The sequence below is a fragment of the Coturnix japonica genome, chromosome Z (genome assembly GCF_001577835.2).
Source record: "Coturnix japonica isolate 7356 chromosome Z, Coturnix japonica 2.1, whole genome shotgun sequence".
NCBI classification, from domain to species: domain Eukaryota; kingdom Metazoa; phylum Chordata; class Aves; order Galliformes; family Phasianidae; genus Coturnix; species Coturnix japonica.
In genome coordinates, this window is record NC_029547.1 from 27,663,725 (window position 1) to 27,687,084 (window position 23,360).

Genomic DNA, 23,360 nt, shown 5'->3' on the forward strand with positions numbered 1-23,360 from the left:
CTGAAGTCTAGCTAGACCACATCAACAGCCTTCCCCTCATCCACCAGATGGGTTACTAGATCATAGAAGGAGATCAAGTTAGTCAAACAGGACCTGCCCTTCATGAACCCATCCTGGTAAGGCCTGATCCCCTGGTCATCCCGCATGTGCCGCATGATCTCCCTTAAGACAATCTGCTCTATAACCTTCCCTGGCACTGAGGTCAGGCTAACAGGCCTGTTCCAGTTCCCTGGATCATCCTTACAACCTTTCCTGTAAATGGGAGTCACACTGGCAAGCCTCCAGTCTTCTGGTACCTCACCAGTCAACAAGGAGCGCTGATAGATGATGGAAAGTGGCTCAGCTATCACTTCCACCAGTTCCCTGAGCACTCTTGGGTGGATATCATCTGGCCTCATAGACTTGTGGCAGTTCAGTTGAAGTAGTAATTCTCTGACCATTTCTTCCAGAATCATGGGAGGCCACGGGGGAGGAGAGTTAGTCTGCTCCCCAACTGAGACAACCAGGTCAGAGTGCAGGGTACCCTGAGGATAAATGGTCGGGCTTTAAAAGACAGATGTAAAGAAGGCTTTCAGAACCTCTGCCTTTTCCTTATCCTCAGTGGTCACATTCCCAGCTTCATCCAGCAAAGAGTGAATATTCTCCTTTGTCCTCCTCTTACTGTTTGGGAACTTCACTGACCAGTTAACAGAAGCGCTGATGTCAGAACCCACCTACTGCAGAAACTAAGGAAATGATGCTGAGAGCACTAGCGATAGAGCAGGCAAATACAAAAACGTGGGCAATTTTGTTGCAAATGCTGTGTACAGCATCAGTGGCAGAACTGTTAGAAAAGGTAAAACAGACGAGCAGTGATGCCAGCTCTGCTTTGGTGGCTAAGGTGGTAGAGACCTCAGTTATGGCCTCTATGGAATCACTTACTGCCGCTCTGGCTGCAGCCTTGAAACCATTAGGGGAGGCAAAAGGAAAGGCAGCGAAGAGGGTTTGTTTCAATGTGGAGAAGGAGGGTCATTTGAGGTGGGATTGCAGGACAAAAAAATCATCAAAAAAATTTGATGTGAGAGGTGCCGAAATAACTTGTACACAACAGATGCTTGTCAGACGGGTTTGGGAAACTTGTGGAAGAGCGCCCTGCGTTAGGGCGCAAGGACACAAGTACAGGCACAGGCCATTTACAACCTGCTGCAGGTCCCCAAGCAGGACATGCACTTGCGACTGCGACACCTCCTGTAGCTGGAGGTAGAAGGCCTCATCGACAGGCTCTGGCTGATCTGGTGACCTGCAGTAGACACTCACCACAAGACTCCCTTTGATGCCTTGGTCTCTGACTGTCACCCTTAGGCTGTCGACTTGCTCATGACTGCTCTTTAGGGACACCTCTTTATCTTCTATTCCCTTCCTGATGGAGACAGAAACACCCCCTCTCCTCCTCCCCCCACTCTCTACTACGACCAGAAGGGAGGTTGTAGCAAGGTGAGGGTTGGCCTCTTCTCCCAGGTAGCAGCAACACGATGAGAAGGAACAGCCCTAAACTGCACCAAAGGAGGTCCAGGTTGGACGCGGGAAAATGTATTCTTTGAAAGAATGGCGAAGATCAAGAATGGCACTGGAACAGGCTGGGCCACACAGGGAGGTGCTGGAGTCACCATCCCTGGGGTGTTCAAGAAATGTGTAGATGTGTCTCTTGGGGATATGGTTTGTTGGCCTTGGTAGTGATGGGGTGGCAGTTGGGAAGTTGCATGCAGAGCAACATAAGATATGCAGGAGGAATCCTTGGGAAATGTGGAGATGAAATGGAAGAGATTAGGCTACTGGGAAGACAAATCAGTGGCAGATGGACCTCAACTGCTGCCATCTCAGAGGAGCCCTCATAACAAGATGGAGGCCAGAGTGAAGTGTGTGCAGACACGGGGTGGACAGCAGGAGGCAGAGTGCCCCACCCAGGCTCCATCTCACAATGTGTCACAGTTCCGGGGTGGGTAGGCAGCTCTGTGATGTCAACACAGTTGGACTCAGTTCTGAGTTCAGAGCGGTGGTCTCACCTCTGCTGTTGCGGTCACGACCGGCGTTTAGCAATGTGGTGCAGCTTGCTCTTTTATCCTTGTTACCCTTGTCCTTCTTTACGGCCTCATGTTTTTGGTGGCCGGAATCTTCTTGTTCACCGTGAACCAAAACATACAGGTAGGGAGATTTGAGAGAGGGGCAGACTAGTGGCTAGGGGACTTGTGCTGGGTGAGTCAGGGCAGGGTCTGTGGGACCCCTCAGGAGTGTAACTGTGCCATGTCCGCGTGCCCACAGGCTGGCAGACGACGCTTGCGGTGGAGGAGATGGTGGCAGAGAGCAGTGGCACCAGAGCCAGGTGAGTCCTCTGAGGGTCAGCCTGAGCCCCAGGCTTGCCCAGGAGTATCCATCCCCAGGCAGGCCGGGCCCAGCCTCTGGGAGCAACTGAGCCATGGCTCAGAACCTGGTACAGTGCATCCTGGCCAGATGAGCCCAGGGCATGGGCATCCGATCCTGCCTGGGCCGTGGTGGGTGCATGCTCAGGGCTGGGCCGGGCCTTGTGGCGGGGCAGAGCTGCGGGTGATGAGGGGCAGGAGCCAGTCTGCGGTAACAGATGTGGCAGGCTACCTGGACATGCCTGGCCCAGAGCATCCCCAGAGCCCCCGGCCCAGCATGGCTCAGGGCCTCTCCCTGTTTTGCAGGTGCTGAGAGACAGGCAGCCACCAAGCAGAGCAGCCCTCGGCGTGAACCTTTGCGCTCCTGCAGTAAGGCGGACCAGAGGCTGTCAGGGCTGCCTGGCTGCCAGCCTGGCACAGCCAAAGTAGCGCTGCTAAAGGACAGCTACACTCAAACGGACATCACAGGCCTGTGTGTAGCTGACACTAAATGTATCAGATGCCAGAGACACAGTGCAGTGGCTACCGTCATCTCAAAACTGTGTCTCAGTCAGGCACGATCCAGGAAGATCTCCATGCACATAGCCAGAAAATGCCTGGAGATAAAGCTTCGATTCTTCCCTGTGAGAGTGAGGAAGTCCATAGAACTGCTGCAACGTTTACAGCAAACACAGGGTGCCCCAGACTGCACACTCAAGAAGAAGTACCCCCTCGATCGTGACCGGATCAGGCGTGCGGCCAGGGCACCAGGATCCCGCCCGATTCCCACCTACTTCCATAGCCGGGAGGCTTTGTTCCTGTCCGAGGAGGAGCGTGAGAAACTGGAGCTGCACATCCGCGCCAAAAAGCTGGAGTGTCTGTGGTTCCGCCTCCCTCGTTCTCGTACCCGGCATCCATCAGAGTCCTCGGAGACAGAGTCCACCTGCACATATGTGACTGCACCGTCTGAGGACTGGACCAAGGAAGATTGTACTGAGGCAGGCCCCAAAAGACACAGGTGGTGGCCCTGGTGGAAGACGTGCCCGAGGGGACTCAAGAGGGTCTGGAGCACCCATGCAGAGTGCAGCAGCCCCCCACCTGCCAGTTTAACATCGTAGGGGAAGATGTAACCATGAACAAGTCAGCAAAGACCTTATGAGACTGTTTGGTACACCTTATCACTGTGAAGCCCTGGAAGACCAGAGCATGAGACAAAGGGCAAGCATTGTCTGTTTGCATCCAAATGTGGACAGCAGGATCTTTTGATATGCACTGTTACTTTCAATTTATAAAGCTTTCATCCTTTATCACTGTTGTCTGGGAGAAGTTAGAACCAATTAAGTGATTACAAGAACTGTTAAAGGAACAGGAATGTCTTGCTTGTAAGTGAATGGCATATAAGATGTATGTTAAAAACAATAAAGAGGACTATTCTGATGCTACAAGAAAGTAAGAGAGCTCTCTAACTCGACTGAGCACCAACACATTCTGTAGAGCACAAGAGAACACCACCACCTACGGCAGCTCATCGTTACAGCCCTGCAGTGACCCTGTCCATGGCTCCAAGAAATCATGCCACTTGCACCATGCCCAGGATGCGGTAGCCATACCAACTGACAAGAAGGTCCACACAGTCTGATGGGAGATGTGATGGATGCCCTAGACAACAAGTATCTCTGTCTCTAAGCCCATCCAAAACTGCCTGTAAGGAGAGGAAGGGCCACTCTCAGCATTGCCCCTTCTCTTTAAAAAAAATTCTTTATTTTTCAAAATAAATAAGTTTATTTACTTATGCTGAAGAGCTTTGTCTATGGGAGCCTCCCTGGGGATCGAGGGGGGAGATGGGCTCAGGAGTATCAGGGAAGATACGCTGTCCCATAGGAGGACACAGAGATTAGGATAAGCCAGTGCCAATTGGCTGGAGCTGCTTCTTCATAATGGCTATGCCTTGGAGCAGCCTGGGGCTTTGTGACACATCTGGAGCCACAGCAGGAGTCCTGCACCACCTCTATAGCTGATGCAAGGGGACTTCAGGCTCCCACGGCGCCAGGAACTGGCCATCAGCTCCTTCTACAGGCAGGCAGGCTTGAGGTAGCTCAGGGTAAGTCCTTTGGCTCACCTTGGCTTGGGATCCAGGAGTCAGCCCTGTCTGGTCTGTGGGGATAGGGATGAGAAAGGTAGCGTGAAGCAGCAGGCAAGGCTGCAGAATGGCTTCTGTTGCCCAAATTCTCCCTTGCACTGGCTAAACAATGCACATATGAAGAACGCAGTTCTCACATTTTGGAAGCAGCCTCCAGTCACTCCCATTTATCGGACAGTAACTTCTGTTCTCTTACGGACCAGTTTCCAACTCTCCAGTATGTGCAGATACAGCTGGTCACTCTGCTTTGACACAAAGATGGGAGCTGTGGACTCTTCACCTGCCAGCACTACTCACCCACATTGTTCCTGGGAGCTGCTCTGAGGGCACAAACAGGAGGCTGCTGTCTTAGAGGCTGAGCAATGCTGAGACAAATTTGAATCATAGAGTCATGGAAGCACAAGGTTGGAAGGGACCTGCAAGATCATCTAGTCTAACCAAATTACCATTGCTACCACGGGCCTCTAAACGGTACCTCATAGTTCGTCATCCAGACACCTCTTAAACAATGCCAGGGATGGCGATTCCACCAACGCCCTGGGCAGCCATTCTAGTGCCTGACTCTAGTTCCTTATGCCTAATTTCAACCTCCTCTGGCACAACTTGTGGCCATTTCCTTGGGTTCTGTCTGTTGTCTGGGAGAAGAGGCCAAACCCTCCTCATCACAACCTCCCTTCAGGAAGTTATGGAGTGCAACAAGTCTCCCCTAAGCCTCCCTTCTGGGACCTTACCAGTCAACAAGGAGCACTGATAGATAATGGAAAGCGGCTCGCCTATCATCTCCGCCAGTTCCCTCAGCACGCTTGGGTGAATTTCATTTGGTCCCATGGACATGTGGCAGTCCAGCTGGAGTAGCAGATCTCTGACTGTGTTCTCCTGAATTGTATCACAGTATCACAGTCTCATGCGGGTTGGAACGGACCTTAGAGATCATCAAGTCCAACCCCCAGGATTCAAGCCTCCTGTGTAGCAGAGCGGCACTTCTACCTCTTGCGCCACAGGGAGGGATTCAAACCCGGGCCTCCAGTGTTGCAAAGCGGTGTTCCTACCACTGCGCCACCAGAGTGTAGAGGGTTTTATCTTCTCACCAGCCAAGACTACCAGGTCAGAGACTGGAGTACCCTGAGGATAACTAATCTGACCTTTAAAGACAGAAAAAGACATTCAGAAATTCTGCCTTTTCCTTATTCTCAGTAGTCACATTCCCAGCCTCATCCATCAAAGAATGGCGATTCTCCTTAGTCCTCTTCTAACTGTTGACATATTTGTAAAAGAGTTTATTGTTTCTTTTTACTCCAGCAGCTGGGTTGAGTTCAAGTTGGGCTTTTGACTTTCTGATTTTCAGGGCAGAGCAGGGCAGCTCCTCTCATAGTCTCTCTCACCAGCTGACCAGGAAGTTATCCTCCATACACTCCACAAACCTCCTAGACTACTTCTTTTGTGCTGTGTTGTATTCCCAGCATTTGACCAGGAAGCTGAAGTTCCCCTCTGTTCCCTTGAGGACAAGGGCTGGTGATCACACAGCTTCCACCAAGCTGCTCATAGAACACCTTATCTGTCTCTTCATCCTGGTTTGGCAGCCAATAGCAGATGCCCACCTTGCCAGCCCTAACCTTGGACTTTACCCATAGGGATTCAACCCTATTATCCCCAGCCACAAGCTCGGTAACACCAAAGCACTCTCTAACGCAGAGAGCCACACCACCATTCCTCCTTCCTTGCCTATCCTTCCTGAAATGTTTGTAGCCATCCACTGCAGTACTCCTGTCATGGGAGCAGTCCCACCATGTTTCTGTAGTGGAAATTAGGTCATAGTTAGTGTGCCACACAATGGCTTCCAACTCTTCTTGTTTGTTGCCCATGCTGCGTGCATTGGTGTAGATGCACTTCAGCTGAGCCCCTCACCTCACCCCTAATCCCATTACCGCTCCCCCAGGCTCATCTCTAGCAGGCCTGGTTTTATCCCCTTCCCCCTTCATATCTAGTTTAAAGCCCTCTCTACAAGTCCTGCCAGCTCCTGGGCAAGGATCCGTTTCCCCCTTTGAGATAGGTGATACCCATCAGCAGACCTCAGGCCAGGTGCCAAGTAGACCTCCCCATGATCAAAGAAACCAAAATTCTTGCCATGTGCACCAGCCTCTCAGCCATGTGTTTATAAGGTGGGTTTTCCTGCTCGTCTCAGTGTCCTTCCCTGCCACTGTAGGAATACAGGCAAATACTACTTGTATGCCTGCTCCATCAACTAACCTCCCCAGTCCCCTAAAATCATTTTTTATAGTCCTCAGGCTTCTGTCAGTGACCTCATCACTGCCAGCCTGAACTATCAATAGAGGATAATAATCAGAGGGGCAGATCAGACTAGGAAGTTTCTAGAAATATCCCTGATCCTGGTCCCAGGGAGGCAGCACACCTCCCTACAGGCAGGACTACATATTGGGCCCTCAGTTCCTCTCAGAAGGGAGTCAACTATGACTATCACCCTCCTTTCTTTACTGGAGGAGGCAGTCTTTAAGCACGGAGCTGATTGCTTCTCCTTAGAAAAGCTTGAATGAGGCAGTCCTCCACACCCTCAGCCACCTCACCCTCCAGTTTCAGGGCTTCAAACATATTACGTAGAGGCACCTGGGGAACCAAGGTAGTTCAGGATGGGGGTTGCCCACATTGCTGAGCTAGGACCTGCTGCCATTCCTCCTCTCCTCTCAAGTTGGCTCTCTCTGTTTGACTGAGGCAAAGGAGAGGGTTGACTACAGTTTTGGGTGGTGCAATCTCTGTGTCTTTCTCACAGAGAATTACAACACCAGTCACTCTTCCACTTGCACTCTCTGATGCTTCTCTCTACCTCCTCCTTAAGTTCCACCATCAGGCTGAGCAGCTCATCCACCTGCTCACACCTCACACAGGTGCATCCTTCCCATCCTCCCCCAGGAGCAGCAGGCTCTGGTACTCACTGCAGCCAGAGTTCTGAACTGCCAAATTTCTGGGCAAGCCCTCAGTCTGGGTTGCCACAATCTTCTTGAGGCAAGCCCATCATCTGGTAGAGCACGTTTGCATGTTTGCATGTTTGAAGCTATGGCCTCAAGGTGTGTCACAGGAAAGCTAGTCTCCTGAGCAAAGACAAAAGACGTGTCCTACCATAAGAGCCACCTCCCACACCTGCTGCTGCAGTAATGCATAGGCTGTGCTCACACTCAGACTTCCTTCCCTGTTATCAATGGACAACAACACCCTTTTCTCACCTTTTCCCACCTGGCTAGCTTCTGCCCTCTTGAGGGCTGCTTTTAGCCTTGCAGAAAACGGTCAAGCTCAAGCAATAAGAATGGGCAGTGCCAGCTCCACTCCTGCTGGCTCAGCAGCCTGCCCACAAGCTGCCAGCCCCCTGGCACAGGCAGAGCACTTTTGCTGGCTTCAAAAAGCCCTAAAAATTGCTTATCAGTTGGCCTTTTTGCTTTAGGTCCCTTACCCAGTGCAGTCTTACCTGCCCTGAAGCTGGTCCTTGGGTCCAGATCTGACATCATCTGTATCACACACACCACCACAAGGAAGCAGACAGCAGACCCAGGTTTCTGCATTCTCATCATAAGCCACGGAGCTGACAGAATATAGGGTACTACTCACAGATTTGTCGTAAACATTTCAGAGGATGGTTCCTTCATCTTTACTGGAAAGTGTCAAATTTGCATTCTAATATGCACAGGAGAAGATCTACTCTTAAATTGTTTTTTTGGGGTTTTTTTTGTTAGTTTTGCTTCAGTTTGGTTTGTTTGGGTTGTTTTGTTGTTTCTCTATTGCAGTGTATGGTGGATTAGTGGTTGAAATGTCCTTGTTTGTTTAAATTAGAATGTGAAAGCCCTACTTAGTCAGAAAAAAAGAAAAAATATCTTTCCATGTTTTTCACTGTAAATATCACCAGTTATGACAGATCTCAAAAAGTACAAGTATTTTCAAGTTGACGTAAAGGTCTTTGAGTATTACATGATCCATCAAAGAATCTTAACACTAGCACACCTGTCATCTCTAAAAATTCCTTTCCATAAAAAAATACAAGTTTACTTTTAAAATGATTGACAGATTTTATTTATTTTTCCAGTACCCTTCTACTGACATCATAACTGTACTATCTATGAACCTTGTTGAAATTATGCATAGCTATACAGAAAGAGAGAAATATCTTTGTTAACAATAGTACTAACTTTATTAATCACAGAATCTCAGAACTGTGGGAGTTGGAAGGGACCTCAAGAGATCTTCCAACACCCCTGCTTAAAGCAGATACCCTACAATAGGTCACACAGATAGGCTTCCAGACAGGTCTTGAATACCTCCATAGAAAGAAACTCCACAGCCTCTCTGGGAAACCTGATCCAGTGCTCCATCACATTTTAACATAAAGATTTTCTTCCACCTATTTGAATGGAACTTTCTATTTTCAAATTTTAGGCCACTATACTTTGTCCTCTCGCTACGCACCATCAAGAGCCTGGCTTCATCCATTTGCCTTCTGCCTCCCTGTAAATATTTATAAACATTAATCAGACTTCCCCTTAGTCTTCTTTTCCCCAGGCTGCACAGACTTAGGTTACACAGCCTTTCCTTATATGGGAAAGGCCCTTTATCATCTTTGCTGCCTCCTTCTGGACTTACAGGAGATCTCTGTCTTTTTTGAACTGAGGAGCCCAAAACTGGACACAATATTCAAATGTGGCCTCACCAGGGCAGAGTAGAGGAGATTACTTCTCTCAGCCTGCTTGTTACACTCTTATAAAATTATCCCAGGAATCACTGGCCTTCTTGACTGCAAGGGCTCATGACCAACCTGCTGTCCTGCATAGCATCCAAGTACTTCCAGTGAAGCAAAGTTCAATAACAATTTTTCCACCGAAACTGGTTACAATGAAATATACTCAGTGAAAAAAAATATATCAGTTTTCTATATAATTCTATTTTCTATATAATTTTCTGATCTTCTGATTCTGGGTGAAGGGAATCTCATCTTCTCCAGCAGGCCATCCAGTGAGGATGTGTCCACTTCAAAATTTAATTCATGTAGTGTAGTGGGATACAAAGTAATCATTAAATCATACAATACCATAGGTTGAAAGGGATCTGAAAGCCCACCCAGTTCCAACCTGCTAAAATGGAAACGCTTGCCCAGGGCTCTGTCCAATCCGGCCTTGAACATCTCCAGAAATGAGACTACAAACTTCTCTGTTTGACCTGTTCCTGTGCCTCACCATCCTCTGAGTAAAGAATATCTTCCTCATATCCAATTTCCATCTTCGAGTTTAAAGCCACTCCCCTTTATCCTATCACAGTTAGACTGTGTAAAAACTCAGTGATGGAGAGTGGCTTGACAACTAATAAACTATTGAAAAGGGAGAAAGGGAAGGAAGAGAGGGTAGAAACATCATAAAGTTATTGGTACTACACTGAATCAAGATACAGTGTGTTTGATTACACACTAAATGTAATGGCATGTCATGCATCACTGTTGGGAATGAATAAGTAATGCTCAGAAGAACTATTTCAGTGGCCTAGCAGAGGTGGGTGTATTCTCCTGTTTTTACTTCTGCAAAAGTAGGTGTAAGTAATCAGTTTTCTGCTGAATGCCAGGCGAGGTGTTGGAACTTCATGATCCTTGAGGTCCCTTCCAACCTGGGTCTTTCTGTGATTCTGTGATTTTGATCATCGAGGTTAGCTGCTTCAGAGCTCTCCCAGACCAAACAGCAGCGACTGACCAGAAAGTACAGGGGAGGTTCAGTCAGTTCCTTCATCCAGGGAACCCCAAGATAACAAAGCAATCTGGCTGCTCTTTCGAGAAGCTACTTGACTAACATAGTGTGGGCATTGCCTGGGAAACTGCTCTGCATTCATGCCCCCTTGCCTTGAAAATGCCTCAGGGAGGGACAGAGAGGAGGAGTCAGGGTGTGTTTGCAGATGTGGTTGCCAAGCCACTCTCTATCATTCTTCAGCAGTCCCGGTTAACAAGGGATGACTTAGAGGACTGGAGACAATCACAGAATTATCAAAGTTGGAAAAGACCTAGAAGATCATCTAGTCCAACCATTACCAATACTTCCCAGCTAAACCATATTCCTCAACAGGAATAAATCATATAATATACATATAATAATAATAAATCATATTCCTCAACAATGTGATGCCCATCTTCAAAAAAGGGCTGGAAAGATGATCCTGGTAGCTACAGTCCTATCAGTCTCACTTTAGTGCTGGAGAAGGTTATGGAATGGATAATCTCAGGAGCCATCATGGATCAATTAAAGGTCAGACAGGGGATCAGGCCCAGTCAGCACAGGTTTAGAAATGGAAGATCCTGTCTGACAAACCTGACTCCATTCTGTGACAAGGTTACCCACTTAGTGGATGAAGGTAAGGCTGTCAGTGTGGTATAACTGAACTTCATTAAAGCCTTTGACACTGTTCCCCACAGCATCCTCATGGAGAAGCTGTTGTCCACAGTTAGGATGGGCATGCGCTCAGCTGGGTGAAACACTGGCTGGATGGCCAGGCCTGAAGAGTTGTGGTCAGTGGAGTCAAATCCAGTTGGTGGCTGGTCATAAGCGGTGTCCCCCAGGGTTGGATACTGGGGCCACTCCTATTTAACATCATTATTAATGATCTTGGTGAGGGGATTGAGTGCAACCTCAGTAAGTTTGCAGATGACACCAAGTTGGGAGGGAGCGCTGATCTGCCTGAGAGAAGAAGGGCACTACAGAGAGAGCTGGATAGACTGGATCAATATGCCAAGGCAAACTGTATGAGTTTCAATAGGCCATCTGTCAGGTCCTGCATTTTGGTCAGAATCACACCAGGCAACCCTACAGACTTGGAGAGGAGTGGGTGGAAAGCTGCCTGATGGAAAGGGACCTTGGTGTGCTGATGGACAGTCAGCTGAGTATGAGCCAGCAGTGTACCCAGGTGGCCAAGGAGTCCAATGGCATCCTGTCTTGTCCCAGTAATGGTGTGGTGAGCAGGACTAGGGAAGTAATCCTGCCACTCTACTCCACATTGGTGAGGCTTCACCTTGAGTACAGTGTTTGGTTTTGGGCACCTCACTATAGAAAGGACATTGAGGTGTTGGAGCAGCTCTAAAGAGCAACAAGGCTTGTGAAGGGCTTAGAGAACATGCCCTACAAGGAGTGGCTGAGGAAGCTGCAGCTGTTTAGTCTTGGGAAAAGGAGGCTGAGAGTAGTCTTTATTGCTCTCTTAAAATACCTGAAAGGTGCTTACAGAAAGAGCTGGGTCAGTTTCTTCACTGGTGACAGGTGACAGGACAAGGGGAGATGGCCTTAAGTAACTTGTACCAGGGTAAGTTTAGGTTGGATATTAGGAAATACTTCTTTATGGAAAGGGTTGTTAAGCACTGGAATGGGTTCCCCAGGGAGGTGGTTGAGTCACCATCCCTGAATGTGTTTAAAAACTGTTTGGATGTGGTGCTCAGGGACATGATTTAGCAGAGGGTTGTTAGTTAGAGTAGTATGGTTAGGTCATGGTTGGACTCGATGATCTTTAAGGTCTTTTCCAATCTGAATGATTCTATGATTCTATCATCCTATTGTAGCTGAAATTTTAAACAGAAAAGTGCTAATTTATTGTCTTGATTGGATTTAAGATCTCTCTTGACAAAAAATTGTCTCACTAAAAACCATCCTTACTGATAAATCAGAAAGAGAATCATGGCTTGAGTTAGGACAGTTTGGGCCCCTGCAGGTACTACTGTAGTGTTTTGTTCAGTCCAGAGAGTGCTTTTCTCTTCTTATTTTTGTTTCTCTGTCTTACACAGCACCCTCTCAGAATTTAGCATTTCAGAATATTCCAATATAATAATTGTGTTTTTATTTGATTATCAAATTAAATAGCTAAATAAATAGTTAAACAGAAAAGTCTAAGCTTAATATCAGAGTGTTTCATTTTCTAAATAATGTGGTTTTGTCATTTATTTCAGCTTGATCTTTACAATAGCATTTGAAGTATTTAAAAAAAAAGAGAGAGAGAGAGAGAGGTCTGGTATATACAGACTTTCCTACTGTTCTTTGTATGTTTTCAAATGAACCTTTCTTTGCAAGTAATTAAAAAAAGAAAGCCGTTCATAGTTGTTCTGTTTTGAATTCAAGTACTTATCTCTGACCTTTGCTAAAACTTGTAAAATCACAAGGAGATAAGCATGAAAGAAATCATGTGCTGTTCAAGTACTTAAAGTCCAGGGAAAGGCACTGAAGTAGAAAGGGAGATTAATAGAAGGAGAGTGAGGCAAAGCCATGCTGTGTTGGTAGAACACGGATTAGCAAGCAGACTGTAACAGGAAAGAAATTAGCAGTGCTTATTTTGAGTTAGAAACAGCCCCAGAACACAGAGATACAACAGGATCTCAGCAGAGAAGAGGTGCCAGAAACACAGAAGAGGTACAATGCATGGAGAATTGTACCTTCATTTTCCAATGAAGCTGACATTAAGAACAGCAAGCAGATACAGAAGGATAGCTAGAAAATAGGGTACATTAGTTAAATGCAGTAGGGAAAAATTTGAACTTAAAGAAAAAATGATTGGAAAAATAGGTACCTTAAACAAGACTAAATATTTTTGTGGTAGTGATGTAAATCTGGCTGGCAGATGTGCAGGATGAATGAAACTTTGGGAACTGTTTAATAGTCAAGGAGTAAATATATCTCCTCAGGTTATTGCTGTTTTTTGTATAGATAATTAGAGAAGGAAATAACAGTAGAAATTGTTGTCTTTTCCAGTTAGGTCACCAAAGTATGTGGTTCAGAGGCACTTGCTGAGGTGGAAGGAGTGGACTGGAGGTTTATTTTGCTTGTTTTCACTCTTTATCTGTCTTTCTCTTGGTGTAGAGGGAGCTGGGTGTCCTGTCACTGAAGAGGAGACAAAAGTGTATGCGGACCACAGTTCTCAGAAGGAGCCAGCTCTGCTGAACCTGTTGCCATGCAGCTCCCCATGCTGCTGTTCCTTTCCCTGCCACTACTTCTTAACATGTTCGAACCAGTCGGAGCTCAGTTCCCTCGCCAGTGCGCTACCATCGAGTCTCTGAGAAGCGGCATATGTTGTCCAGATTATTTCCCTGTATTTGGGCCCGGTAGTGACCAGTGTGGAGTGTCTACAGGGAGGGGCCGGTGTGTACAGGTGACAGTAGACTCACGACCCCATGGCCCACAGTACATCCATGATGGGAGGGATGACCGTGAGCAGTGGCCCATACGCTTCTTCAACCAAACCTGCAGGTGCAATGGTAACTTCTCTGGTTACAACTGTGGGTCGTGTCGCCCTGGATGGACTGGACCTACCTGTAGCCAGCAAATCAATATAGGTAAGAACATCAGAAATATGACATGAAAACTGTCTGTAGGCATCTTGATGTTAAATGCATCCAGATTATCTTTTTTTTCTTTAAAAGATAAAATGTCCCTTAAGTTTATATAAGAAGGTACTATAGCTGTTAATGGCAGCTGTTAAGTGAGCCATCTAATTTATGCACAAAGCACCTGCGCTGACTACACAATAAAAGGAAGAAACAAAACCTGTAGTCAAAGCAAGATTAAGACCAAACCCACTAAAGAATAGAATATGTTCATGTTTGAATGAATGTTTTGATAACCTGATGAGTATCTTGTAGATAGTTTAAGTATGATAGTAGCTCTTCTGATTCACAGTCCCATAACACATTTCCAGTCTACACACCTCACCCTGTGAATTTTTACTTACCCAGTTTCTACCAATGTCTTTAAAAGCCTTAATATAAGCTATTCAGATGAGACAGTATAGTGACAGATGGACCTTTCTGAGCTCTGAAAAAAATAAAAGAAATAGTTACAAAGAACCTGTAGGAGCAGAAAAATGCTGAATAATGCAGGTAAATTTAAAAACAAACAAACAAAAAACAACAGGTGATATTGGATCTTTTTTTGTAACTCAAAGCCATATGAATGAACAAGATTTTACTGTTTATCAGTGGAAGTTTAAAGATGATATTGAAATGCTGTAAAATTTATAATCCCTCAAATGATTAATGGATTTCATTGACATGAGAAACAGCAGGTCCCTGACATAAATGTGCAGTGCCCCTTGAAGAATCAAAACTCACCACTGCCATTATTTTCACCAGATAGGAAATACTCAATGAATGTGAGGACATGCTCCATCAACAGTTAACAAACCAAAGTTTACCAGTTCTAATATTAATAATCATACTTCCTAAAAACAGCTTCTAGAGAGTTATGGGAAAGGCCTTAAGATTTTGTTCATCCTCTGAGCTTCAATAAGCAAACTACAAGCATGACTCATGTATTGAAGTGGCTAAGTCAAGTGGCACCCTCTAATTCTCTTAGCCAATTTCTATTAACAGTGACAACAACTCTGAAAAGTAACAAAAGAATAAAAAATACTAGCAGACAAAAGCTTAGAATAGTAAATCTGAGGGTAAACTAAAAGCAACTGTAGCTGATATAAGAGCATTTTTTGCTTTATTTTTCTCTAGAATATTAAGCAAATCACATTTATCATGCATAACAATGTAAATATAAATGTGATAAATTAACTTCTTATTATGCTTTATGTTTCTGTATGGAGATCACCTCTATCCATCCATAAAGTTGTCCTCTGTTGCTTAGACATTAGAAATAATTATTGGATTATTTTCACATAGCTGTATAAAATATCTTTAAAATGCATTTTGGTGCCTTCAGATCTTCTGAATTCACTAAATTCATTTACTAATAGTCCTAAAATTTTATTGTGGAGAATCATACATATATTTTGGAAAATAATGTGTTAACAACCTACTTGAAGTCAACAACAAAAAAATACCCATTAGAGTATCCAAGCAGAAAAGCACGTATTTCAGGATTCAGAGTCCTTGGATGAAATTCATGCTTCAGAACAGCATTTCTATAAACCTCAGTGAGGCTAAAGTACCCTTTACTGAATCAACGTCATTTTATACAGTGAATTATATTTCTTTTTCATCTTTTTCATTCATGCTGGAGACATACTGTTTCTTTTATCAATATAAACTCACTTGGCTCTTATGGATTACACAGTATGTTTAATAATGAAAATGAGTGCACTGTGAAGAACAGCTTTGTGGTTTTTTTTATCTTGGTTTCAGTCTAAACATAGCATGAAATCTTCTCAGCCCTGTGGGACTGCTACTGAGTTGACTGTTCCTTTTCTGATACTCTGATATTTTAGAAAGTCATCTTCTCTCCTTGTCTGTAATTTTCTCAGTCTCTATATGGATAAAAATAATTTAAAATACATAGGTTGCTCCACAGGTAATGTGTTCTATTTATTTCCATGGAAACTACAACAGACACAAGTAGCACAAAAAAACTATTGGATAGAACAGCAAAAGTAGGAAGTATTACTTTCAGAACAGCCCTCATAATTTTTGGGATATAACCATTAACACATACCTACTTATAACAGTAGAAGATAACGACATTCAGAAGGGATGAATAAGGTTTCAGACTTTATTTTCACTCAAATTAACCTTTCTGGTACTTTTTTTAAAAATTATTTTTACACTGATTTGCCTTAACAAATTCTTGAGGAATGCTTGAAGAGAAAGAGACTTACTCAAATTTATTAAGAACAAAATAAATTAGTCTTGTGAAATCAGACTTCAGTTTCCAAGTCTATGTGATTTTTTTTTTTTTCCTGTATTATCGTAGTCAGAAGGAATCTTTTGGATCTTAGTACAGAAGAGAGAAGACGTTTTGTGAATGCTCTTCATCAAGCCAAGGTGACAATCCACCCTGATATTGTCATTGCCACAAGGAGACGTGAAGAAATATTTGGACCAGATGGCAACACACCACAGTTTGAAAATATCTCCATTTATAACTACTTTGTGTGGTCTCACTATTATTCTGTTAGGAAGACTTTCCTTGGTGCAGGGCAGCAGAGCTTTGAAAGAGTTGATTTCTCTCATGAGGGACCTGCTTTCGTCACATGGCATAGGTATCATCTACTGCAACTTGAAAGAGATATGCAGGTAAGATTAGCATTAATGCTGAGTCATGTGCTCCTACTGTGCTTGGTATGGATGAATTTTTCATTCTCATGTTATCTCATAATAGCTAAAAATTACAGCAGCTTTTACCATACTTTGAAATTTTGCTTCAATTTCAGTATCAAAAAGTTATACTAAACTTGCTGGAATGTATTTACATTTTAGACAGATATTATAAAAGTGCTAATAGTAATAATATCTCAATTAAATTAATAGCAAAAAAAACAAGTTATATAAAATTCAATGTAAAATTGAATACATATTCTGGATTAGCCCACAGAAAGCCACAGAAAGCATTTTAAAGGACCAAAATAATAATTGATAGTTTTGTATCAAAGCCACAATTCTTGACTAACTTAAACTAATCAAAACAGCAGAAATTCTAAAGAAAAGTATTGCAGAGATTCAGAATAGTGTTATTTCTACAATCAGTACAACTGGTTAGACAAATTTATGTTTTGTGAGACTGTTTCATAAATAAGCAATTCTCTTGTTTCCCTTTCTTCATGTAGAATTATTCATTAAAAATAAATAAATAAATAAATAAATCCTGGTAAATGCACAATGGAAATGAGGCAGTGCTCCAGAGTTTTTAAATTCCAAACCAAACTAGAACCAGACAATGACAATCTGAAAGATCAGTATTCCTTTTCCTTCCTTTTCTACCTGCTCAGTTATTCCACAATTGGCTTATTTTTTTCAGTGTTCTACAAGCATCACTGCATTTGTCAGGTCTTCAAAATATAGAGGAAAATGGGGTATAAGTATTAAATGGTGTTTCTTACTACTAACAGTACGGTTTTGTTGAACAGGGGGATTTGAGAGTTAGTTCAGTGGTCTAAGAATCTCTTTTGGTGAACAAGCACAGATATCAAAGTGAAAAGCTACTGAAAGCTTTTCCATAAATTTCCTTAGATTTTCTCATTTCCATGAAGCAGGACTGTGGTTCTTTTTAAGATATATTTAATGGTTTTTCAATATCCCTCCAGCAGTATATATCATAGATGCCTGTGGCAGAGATTTACTAGTGCTATGCTTATGTATTTTAGAATATGCTACAGGATCCCAGTTTTGGCCTACCCTACTGGAACTTTGCAACAGGACAAAACACCTGTGATATCTGCTCAGATGACTTGATGGGAGCTAGAAGCAATTTTGATGTCTCTCTGATCAGCCAGAATTCAATATTCTCTCAGTGGCGTGTGCTGTGTGAAAGTATAGAAGACTATGATAGCTTGGGAACCATTTGTAACAGTAAGTATGACCAGTGAAAGATGTTTGGAGAGAACATTCCTTTAATAAAAGGATTTTGCATGACATTGGATTTTTCCAGCTATAAAAAGTTTTTAAAAAAACTTCAAGTGTCTTTTTTTTTTTTTTTTTTGACTCAATACATACATCAGTATTCTGATATAATAGTTATCACCTATCTTTTACTGAAGTAATAAATATCTTGAAACAGAGAAAGAGTGAAATGCTTTTACTCCTCTTCTTAAGAAATTACCGGATCATAGAATCATTTGAGTTGGAAAGGACTGGTAAAGGTCATCTTTTCTAAATCCCTTGCCATGAACAGGGACATCTACAGCTTGATCAGATTGCTTGGAGCCCTGTATAGCCTGACCTTGAATGTCTCAAGGAATGGAGCATCCACCAACTCTCTGGACAGCCAACATTTTCCAGTGCTTCTCTACCCTTATCATAAGAAACTTTTTCCTTATATCCACTCTAAATCTCTCCCATATTAGACTGAAAACTTTTCCACTTGTGCTATCACAACAAGCCCTGCTAATGATTCTGTCCTCTTCTTCCTTATAGCCCCCCCTTCAGATACTGAAAGGCTGCTATCAGGTCACCTCGGAACCTTCTCTTCTCCAGTCTGAACAGCCCCAGCTTTCTCAGCCTGTCCTCATAGGAGAGGTGTTCCTTCTTAGGAAGTGCCTGCTTAACTCTTGTGTCATGTGTAATTTGAAATGTCACTGTCATGTTTTAACTGAACCTTAAGCTTTCTTCTTACTTCTCTGCTTACAACCTTCAACATTTACATTTCTAAAGAGAAAAAATATGTAAATAGATATGCTATGTGGAGTGTGTTTTGAATATGAGGTGTACAGAATCTTATTACACTTAGCTACGAGAGCTAAAACTCCGGTATCTGCATGAACATAGAGTATTATAAAGTATATAATTATTATTATTCATTAATTAATAATACTGACTTCACTGCATACCTAGTTATCTATAACACTTTCCCCAGCTACTTCATCAGGATCCCCTCAAAATATTATTCTAGATCTCATCAAGAGATCATATTGAAAAACTACAGGAAATTCTCCCAAAACATTTGTAGAACCACAAATTTCAGTAAGAAGTACCTAGATGCTTTCTGAAACCACCTGTGCAAAGGACTAGCTCACAGATTAATGCAGAGAACTTTCTGAGGATTTAGGTTACTTTCCTGAGTGGAGGATCAGTCTCTGATTTGGTTTAAAAGTCATTTGTGTGATCTTTTTTTTTTCTTTTCTTTTCTTTTCTTTTTTTTTTTCCCCACAATTCAATCATTAGAAGGATGCATCCTCTGGTCTAGTGCTCTACATCATTTTTGTTTTCTCACTTCTCCTCACCCCCAGGCACTGAGGGTGGTCCCATCCGCAGAAATCCTGCTGGAAATGTTGCAAGGCCCATGGTACAACGTCTTCCAGAGCCTGAGGATGTTGCTCTTTGTTTGGAAGTTGGTATATTTGACACTCCTCCTTTTTATTCCAATTCAACAGACAGTTTCCGTAACACAGTGGAAGGTAAGCAATGCAAACAAAAGGACTTGGAACACCTCCAAATATATCAGGAGAGCAGACTCAGTTTTTTTCCTGTTGAAAGTGAGCTTGGAGACAGTTTATAGGATGCTAAGAATATACTGTTCTTAGAATTAAGTATTAGCTTATTAACAGAAATAACTCTGGATTAATTACTGGATAATTACTCTAAATACACTGATAGTGTATGTCAGTTCTTCAAGTGTATAAAAATCTTAAAAGTGTTTCACAGGTGTACTAAGCAGAATCTAGCAGACATCCACCCCGAGTACAATTCTCCTAATAAAATGTTACTGCAGAGGAGAACAGACAACCTTTGACCACAGAAAGATGAAGAAGCCTTATTGTCCTTAAGCAAGTCAAATGTGCTCACAGAAGCTATTCTTGTATGTTAATTATAACAAACAAAATAAAGAAAAAGCCTTGGTAGTACATGTTGGAATTACATCGAAGTAGTAGTAGTTGAGGTCTCCTTGATCTGGACATGCTGCAAGATTTACTGGTAGGCAGGTCAATCCTTCTTTCTCAGCCATATGGCTCTGTCCTTCTTCCTCAAACTCTGCACTTTAAGTTTTCGGTCACTGGGGTGTGAACATACATATCACAGAATAGAAACCAACATAAAGGTTAGAGCCACACTATTAGCCAGCATCCTGGTGTTTTCTTCTGCACTTTAATAATCTAGAGTTTTTAAATGGAAAGACTTATGCAAGCAGTTTTGAAATTTATGAATAGAGTTATGAAATGACAGTTCAGATCACTGTCTAATACAAACAAACATGCAAATATTCTGACTCTCTTGAAGAAGCGTCATTTATATGACAGAGTAGAATCAGCTCCATTTTCTTGCTTTTGGAGAACAAAACCAAGTATCTGCACCAATCTTTTAAGTGTATATAAAAGTTTGGGATGCTTATCACATCTGGAAAGTGTGCTATCAGTTTCTAGGTATCTAAAAATAGCTTCAGCCAGTTAACTGTACTGATCTGATTCTGAAAAGACTGACCCACTTGAATACAGGAAAGCTTTTCAGAATGCTTCAGATCTTGACTTACAGCATTGGAGTTACCAGGTGGTGGATACTGGCAGCATTTTGTGGAGGCACTTCTTTGAGGCTCTCTGAGATGTGCTAGCAAAATACAAGGAAATGATTGGGAAAAACATAACAGCTGGCAAATTTCAGTAGAAGGTAACATCTTAAAACTTAATCCTGCAGTCAAAAGTTATTTCAGTTAAACTGAGAGATGTTTGTGTTCAAAATATAAAACTTAATTATCATGTTCTTATGTGCTTTATTTTGGCTGTTTTTGCTACAGATTCCATCAACCTGGCACTCTACATTCTCAACATTCTTTCTTAAAGCATATTTTAGTCTGAAAGTTGCACATGGGAATTATGCTTGGGAATTATTCATCCTAGGGACATTTCTCAAATGCCAGCAGGTAGAGAATAAGCTACTCATTTATGTCAAACAAAGCAGCACAAGAACATGAAAGCCTTTCAGATTAAAAATAATATCCAGTTGGGACTGCAGCTTGCAAACAAGATGTTCACTGGGATTTTTTGTGTTGTTTTTTTGTGTTGTTCTTTGTTTACATACTCAGGGTACAGTGATCCTTCAGGGAAATACAACCCGGCAGTTCGAAGCCTTCACAACCTGGCCCATCTATTTTTGAATGGAACAGGAGGGCAAACACATTTGTCACCAAATGATCCCATTTTTGTCCTCCTGCACACCTTTACAGATGCTGTTTTTGATGAGTGGCTGAGAAGGTATTCAGCTGGTAAGATGTACTCATGGATGGAGATGGGAGGGAAGGTTATCAGTCTTTGCAGTCACAAGATGTCAGAAGTTTCTGGTGGGACAGCAAGATGTTTCCAAGCTCAGGAGAGAAGACTAGAATTCTAGCAGTTAGTAAAGTTAATGAAGACAGAGTAATAGCAAGTAAGCTTGCTTCCTCACCCCTCTGACATCCATTTTCAGATCACTGTCTGTGAAATGGCTTGAACACAAATAGGCATAATTCAAGAAAATTCAGTGTGCAAAAGCATGATCTCTGGCAGTGTAACCATCTAAGCTGAAAATACTGTGGATATTCCCTTTGTGTTTGGGGTATTTGCATTTCCTCCTCACAAGAAAAAGCAGTTGCATTGCATATCCTCGCCACTGATTCTGAACACATTTTTTATTCATTACTAGAATTCCAGAACCATATTAATATCTATAGCTATTCCTCTTAAGATATTTCGTATATAAATTATGGTAATTGTTGTAACTGTTGCTGCCTGTGCTTGTTCAATTCTGAAATGAAAAAAGGAAAGGAATAAAGAAGAAAATGAATGAAAGTGAAATCAAGGAAGGAAGGATAGAAGGAATTGTAAAGAATGAAAGAAGGATGTAAAAATGAAAAGAAGGAAGGAAAGAGACTGGTATCAGTGAACTGGGGAGAGAGTTCTGTGTAACCCAGACATCTGTGCTCTGGTCTGCACAAAGAAGCAGCTGTATTACTCTTAAACAATCCAGCCCCCTCCTCCTCCTCCAGATGATAGTTGCACAACTGAGACTTCTTTGTGCAGCTTCCGCAACCTGCAGCATGGGCTTTCCCATGCCAACTCTTGAGGAAAAAAAACGTATGTCTTTTGGGTACTTACATGACATATCACAAGCCTTAACATTATATTACTGAATGGAAGTTTGTCTTCTTGGTTTTTTTTTCTTCAGCTGACCTTCTTCTGATTTACCATAAAATTCCAGAAAACTTCCATTGGAATCATACCAGCTGCCCATTTTAAATGCTTGAGAGATCTTTGACACTGTTGCAGTGTTAGATGACTGCAAAAAGGGTTTTCTCATCTTCATATTTGTACTCCTTCTTGTTCAAGCAGAAAGAAATGAGAAGTTTACCACAGGCCTAATTCTTAACAGTTAACAGGGGGGCAGGAGAGGAGAAGAAAGAAGCTTCTCAGACACCCTGAGTCACTATTTACAAAAATCTGAAATCTTGCAAATGATATAATGATTTCAATTTTATTTACAGAAGTGTGATTTAAATTTCTGATTTAGATATCTCTACATATCCCCTGGAGAATGCCCCTATTGGACACAACCGGGAGTACAACATGGTGCCTTTCTGGCCTCCAGTTACCAATAATGAAATGTTTGTTACTGCACCAGAAAACCTGGGATACAGCTATGACATTGAGTGGCCAGGTAAACATTCCAATCTAGGTGTTAACGCTTTTGCTCTCACCATGTCTTTCTCCCCTAAAACTTTTGTAATTTGTTCAAATTACGTAATATTTGATGCCTGTTTCTCTTCCGATCTTCCGAATCAGTTGCATTTGAGATTTAGTACAAATTCATAGCTAACCATTGCAAACAGCTCTCACTACCCACCAGAGTTCTTGAGGAAGTTCTTACTTGTATCTAACATTTGCACTATGTCCATATTTCTGCATCATGCATCTTACTTAAGTTACTTGATAGGGTGCAAACCAGACACCAGAAGAGAGGCCCAGGCCCATTTCTCATGTTTTGGAACAAATATTCAACCAAAATTTCAGCTTCTGCTAATTCAAAATTCAGTAAATCATGACAGATATCAAGCTTTGGCCTGTCCCTCTAATAAATTTCTAATAACTTTCTTATTTCTTTCTTTCCTTTAGGTCGGGCTCTCCGTGTAACAGAAATGATAACTATTGCAATAGTGACTGCACTCGTTCTTGTTGCAGTTATCTTTGCTGCTGCTGCATGCATTGTACGTGCCAAGAAGAATAGAGATGAGCTGCATCAGCCTCTTCTCACTGATCAGTATCAACACTACTCAGATGATTACGATGGCATAGCAACACCAAGCCAGTCTGTCGTTTGAAGAGATGGCATTTTTTGCTTGTGACTAAAACCAATTATTTTGTCGTATTTTTAAATGTTTGTCATCCAACTGCTTTAAAATAAAGAGCATAAACTGTCATCTGTCTTGATATATTTG

General features: G+C 42.7%; 2 protein-coding genes across 5 annotated transcripts; both read left to right on the forward strand.

The window, feature by feature from the left end:
* Window positions 1-543: 543 nt before the first annotated feature.
* Window positions 544-3,647, forward strand: LOC107306126. 2 transcript variants are annotated; one of them, XM_015848993.2, is made up of 3 exons: window positions 544-1,633; window positions 2,299-2,359; window positions 2,703-3,647. In XM_015848993.2, exons 1-3 carry the CDS (start codon window positions 1,568-1,570, stop codon window positions 3,491-3,493), a joined length of 918 nt encoding a protein of 305 aa, XP_015704479.1. In that variant the 5' UTR covers window positions 544-1,567; the 3' UTR covers window positions 3,494-3,647. The 2 variants fall into 2 exon arrangements, with proteins under 2 accessions (XP_015704479.1, XP_015704480.1); XM_015848994.1 differs by lacking the exon at window positions 544-1,633 and adding an exon at window positions 2,096-2,181.
* A 742-nt stretch (window positions 3,648-4,389) lies between these two features.
* On the forward strand, window positions 4,390-23,360 carry TYRP1 (tyrosinase related protein 1). Of its 3 annotated transcripts, none has more exons than XM_015848997.2 (8): window positions 4,390-4,476; window positions 13,383-13,855; window positions 16,218-16,540; window positions 17,608-17,812; window positions 19,189-19,356; window positions 20,976-21,155; window positions 22,436-22,582; window positions 23,038-23,360. In XM_015848997.2, exons 2-8 carry the CDS (start codon window positions 13,474-13,476, stop codon window positions 23,241-23,243), a joined length of 1,611 nt encoding a protein of 536 aa, XP_015704483.1. In that variant the 5' UTR covers window positions 4,390-4,476; window positions 13,383-13,473; the 3' UTR covers window positions 23,244-23,360.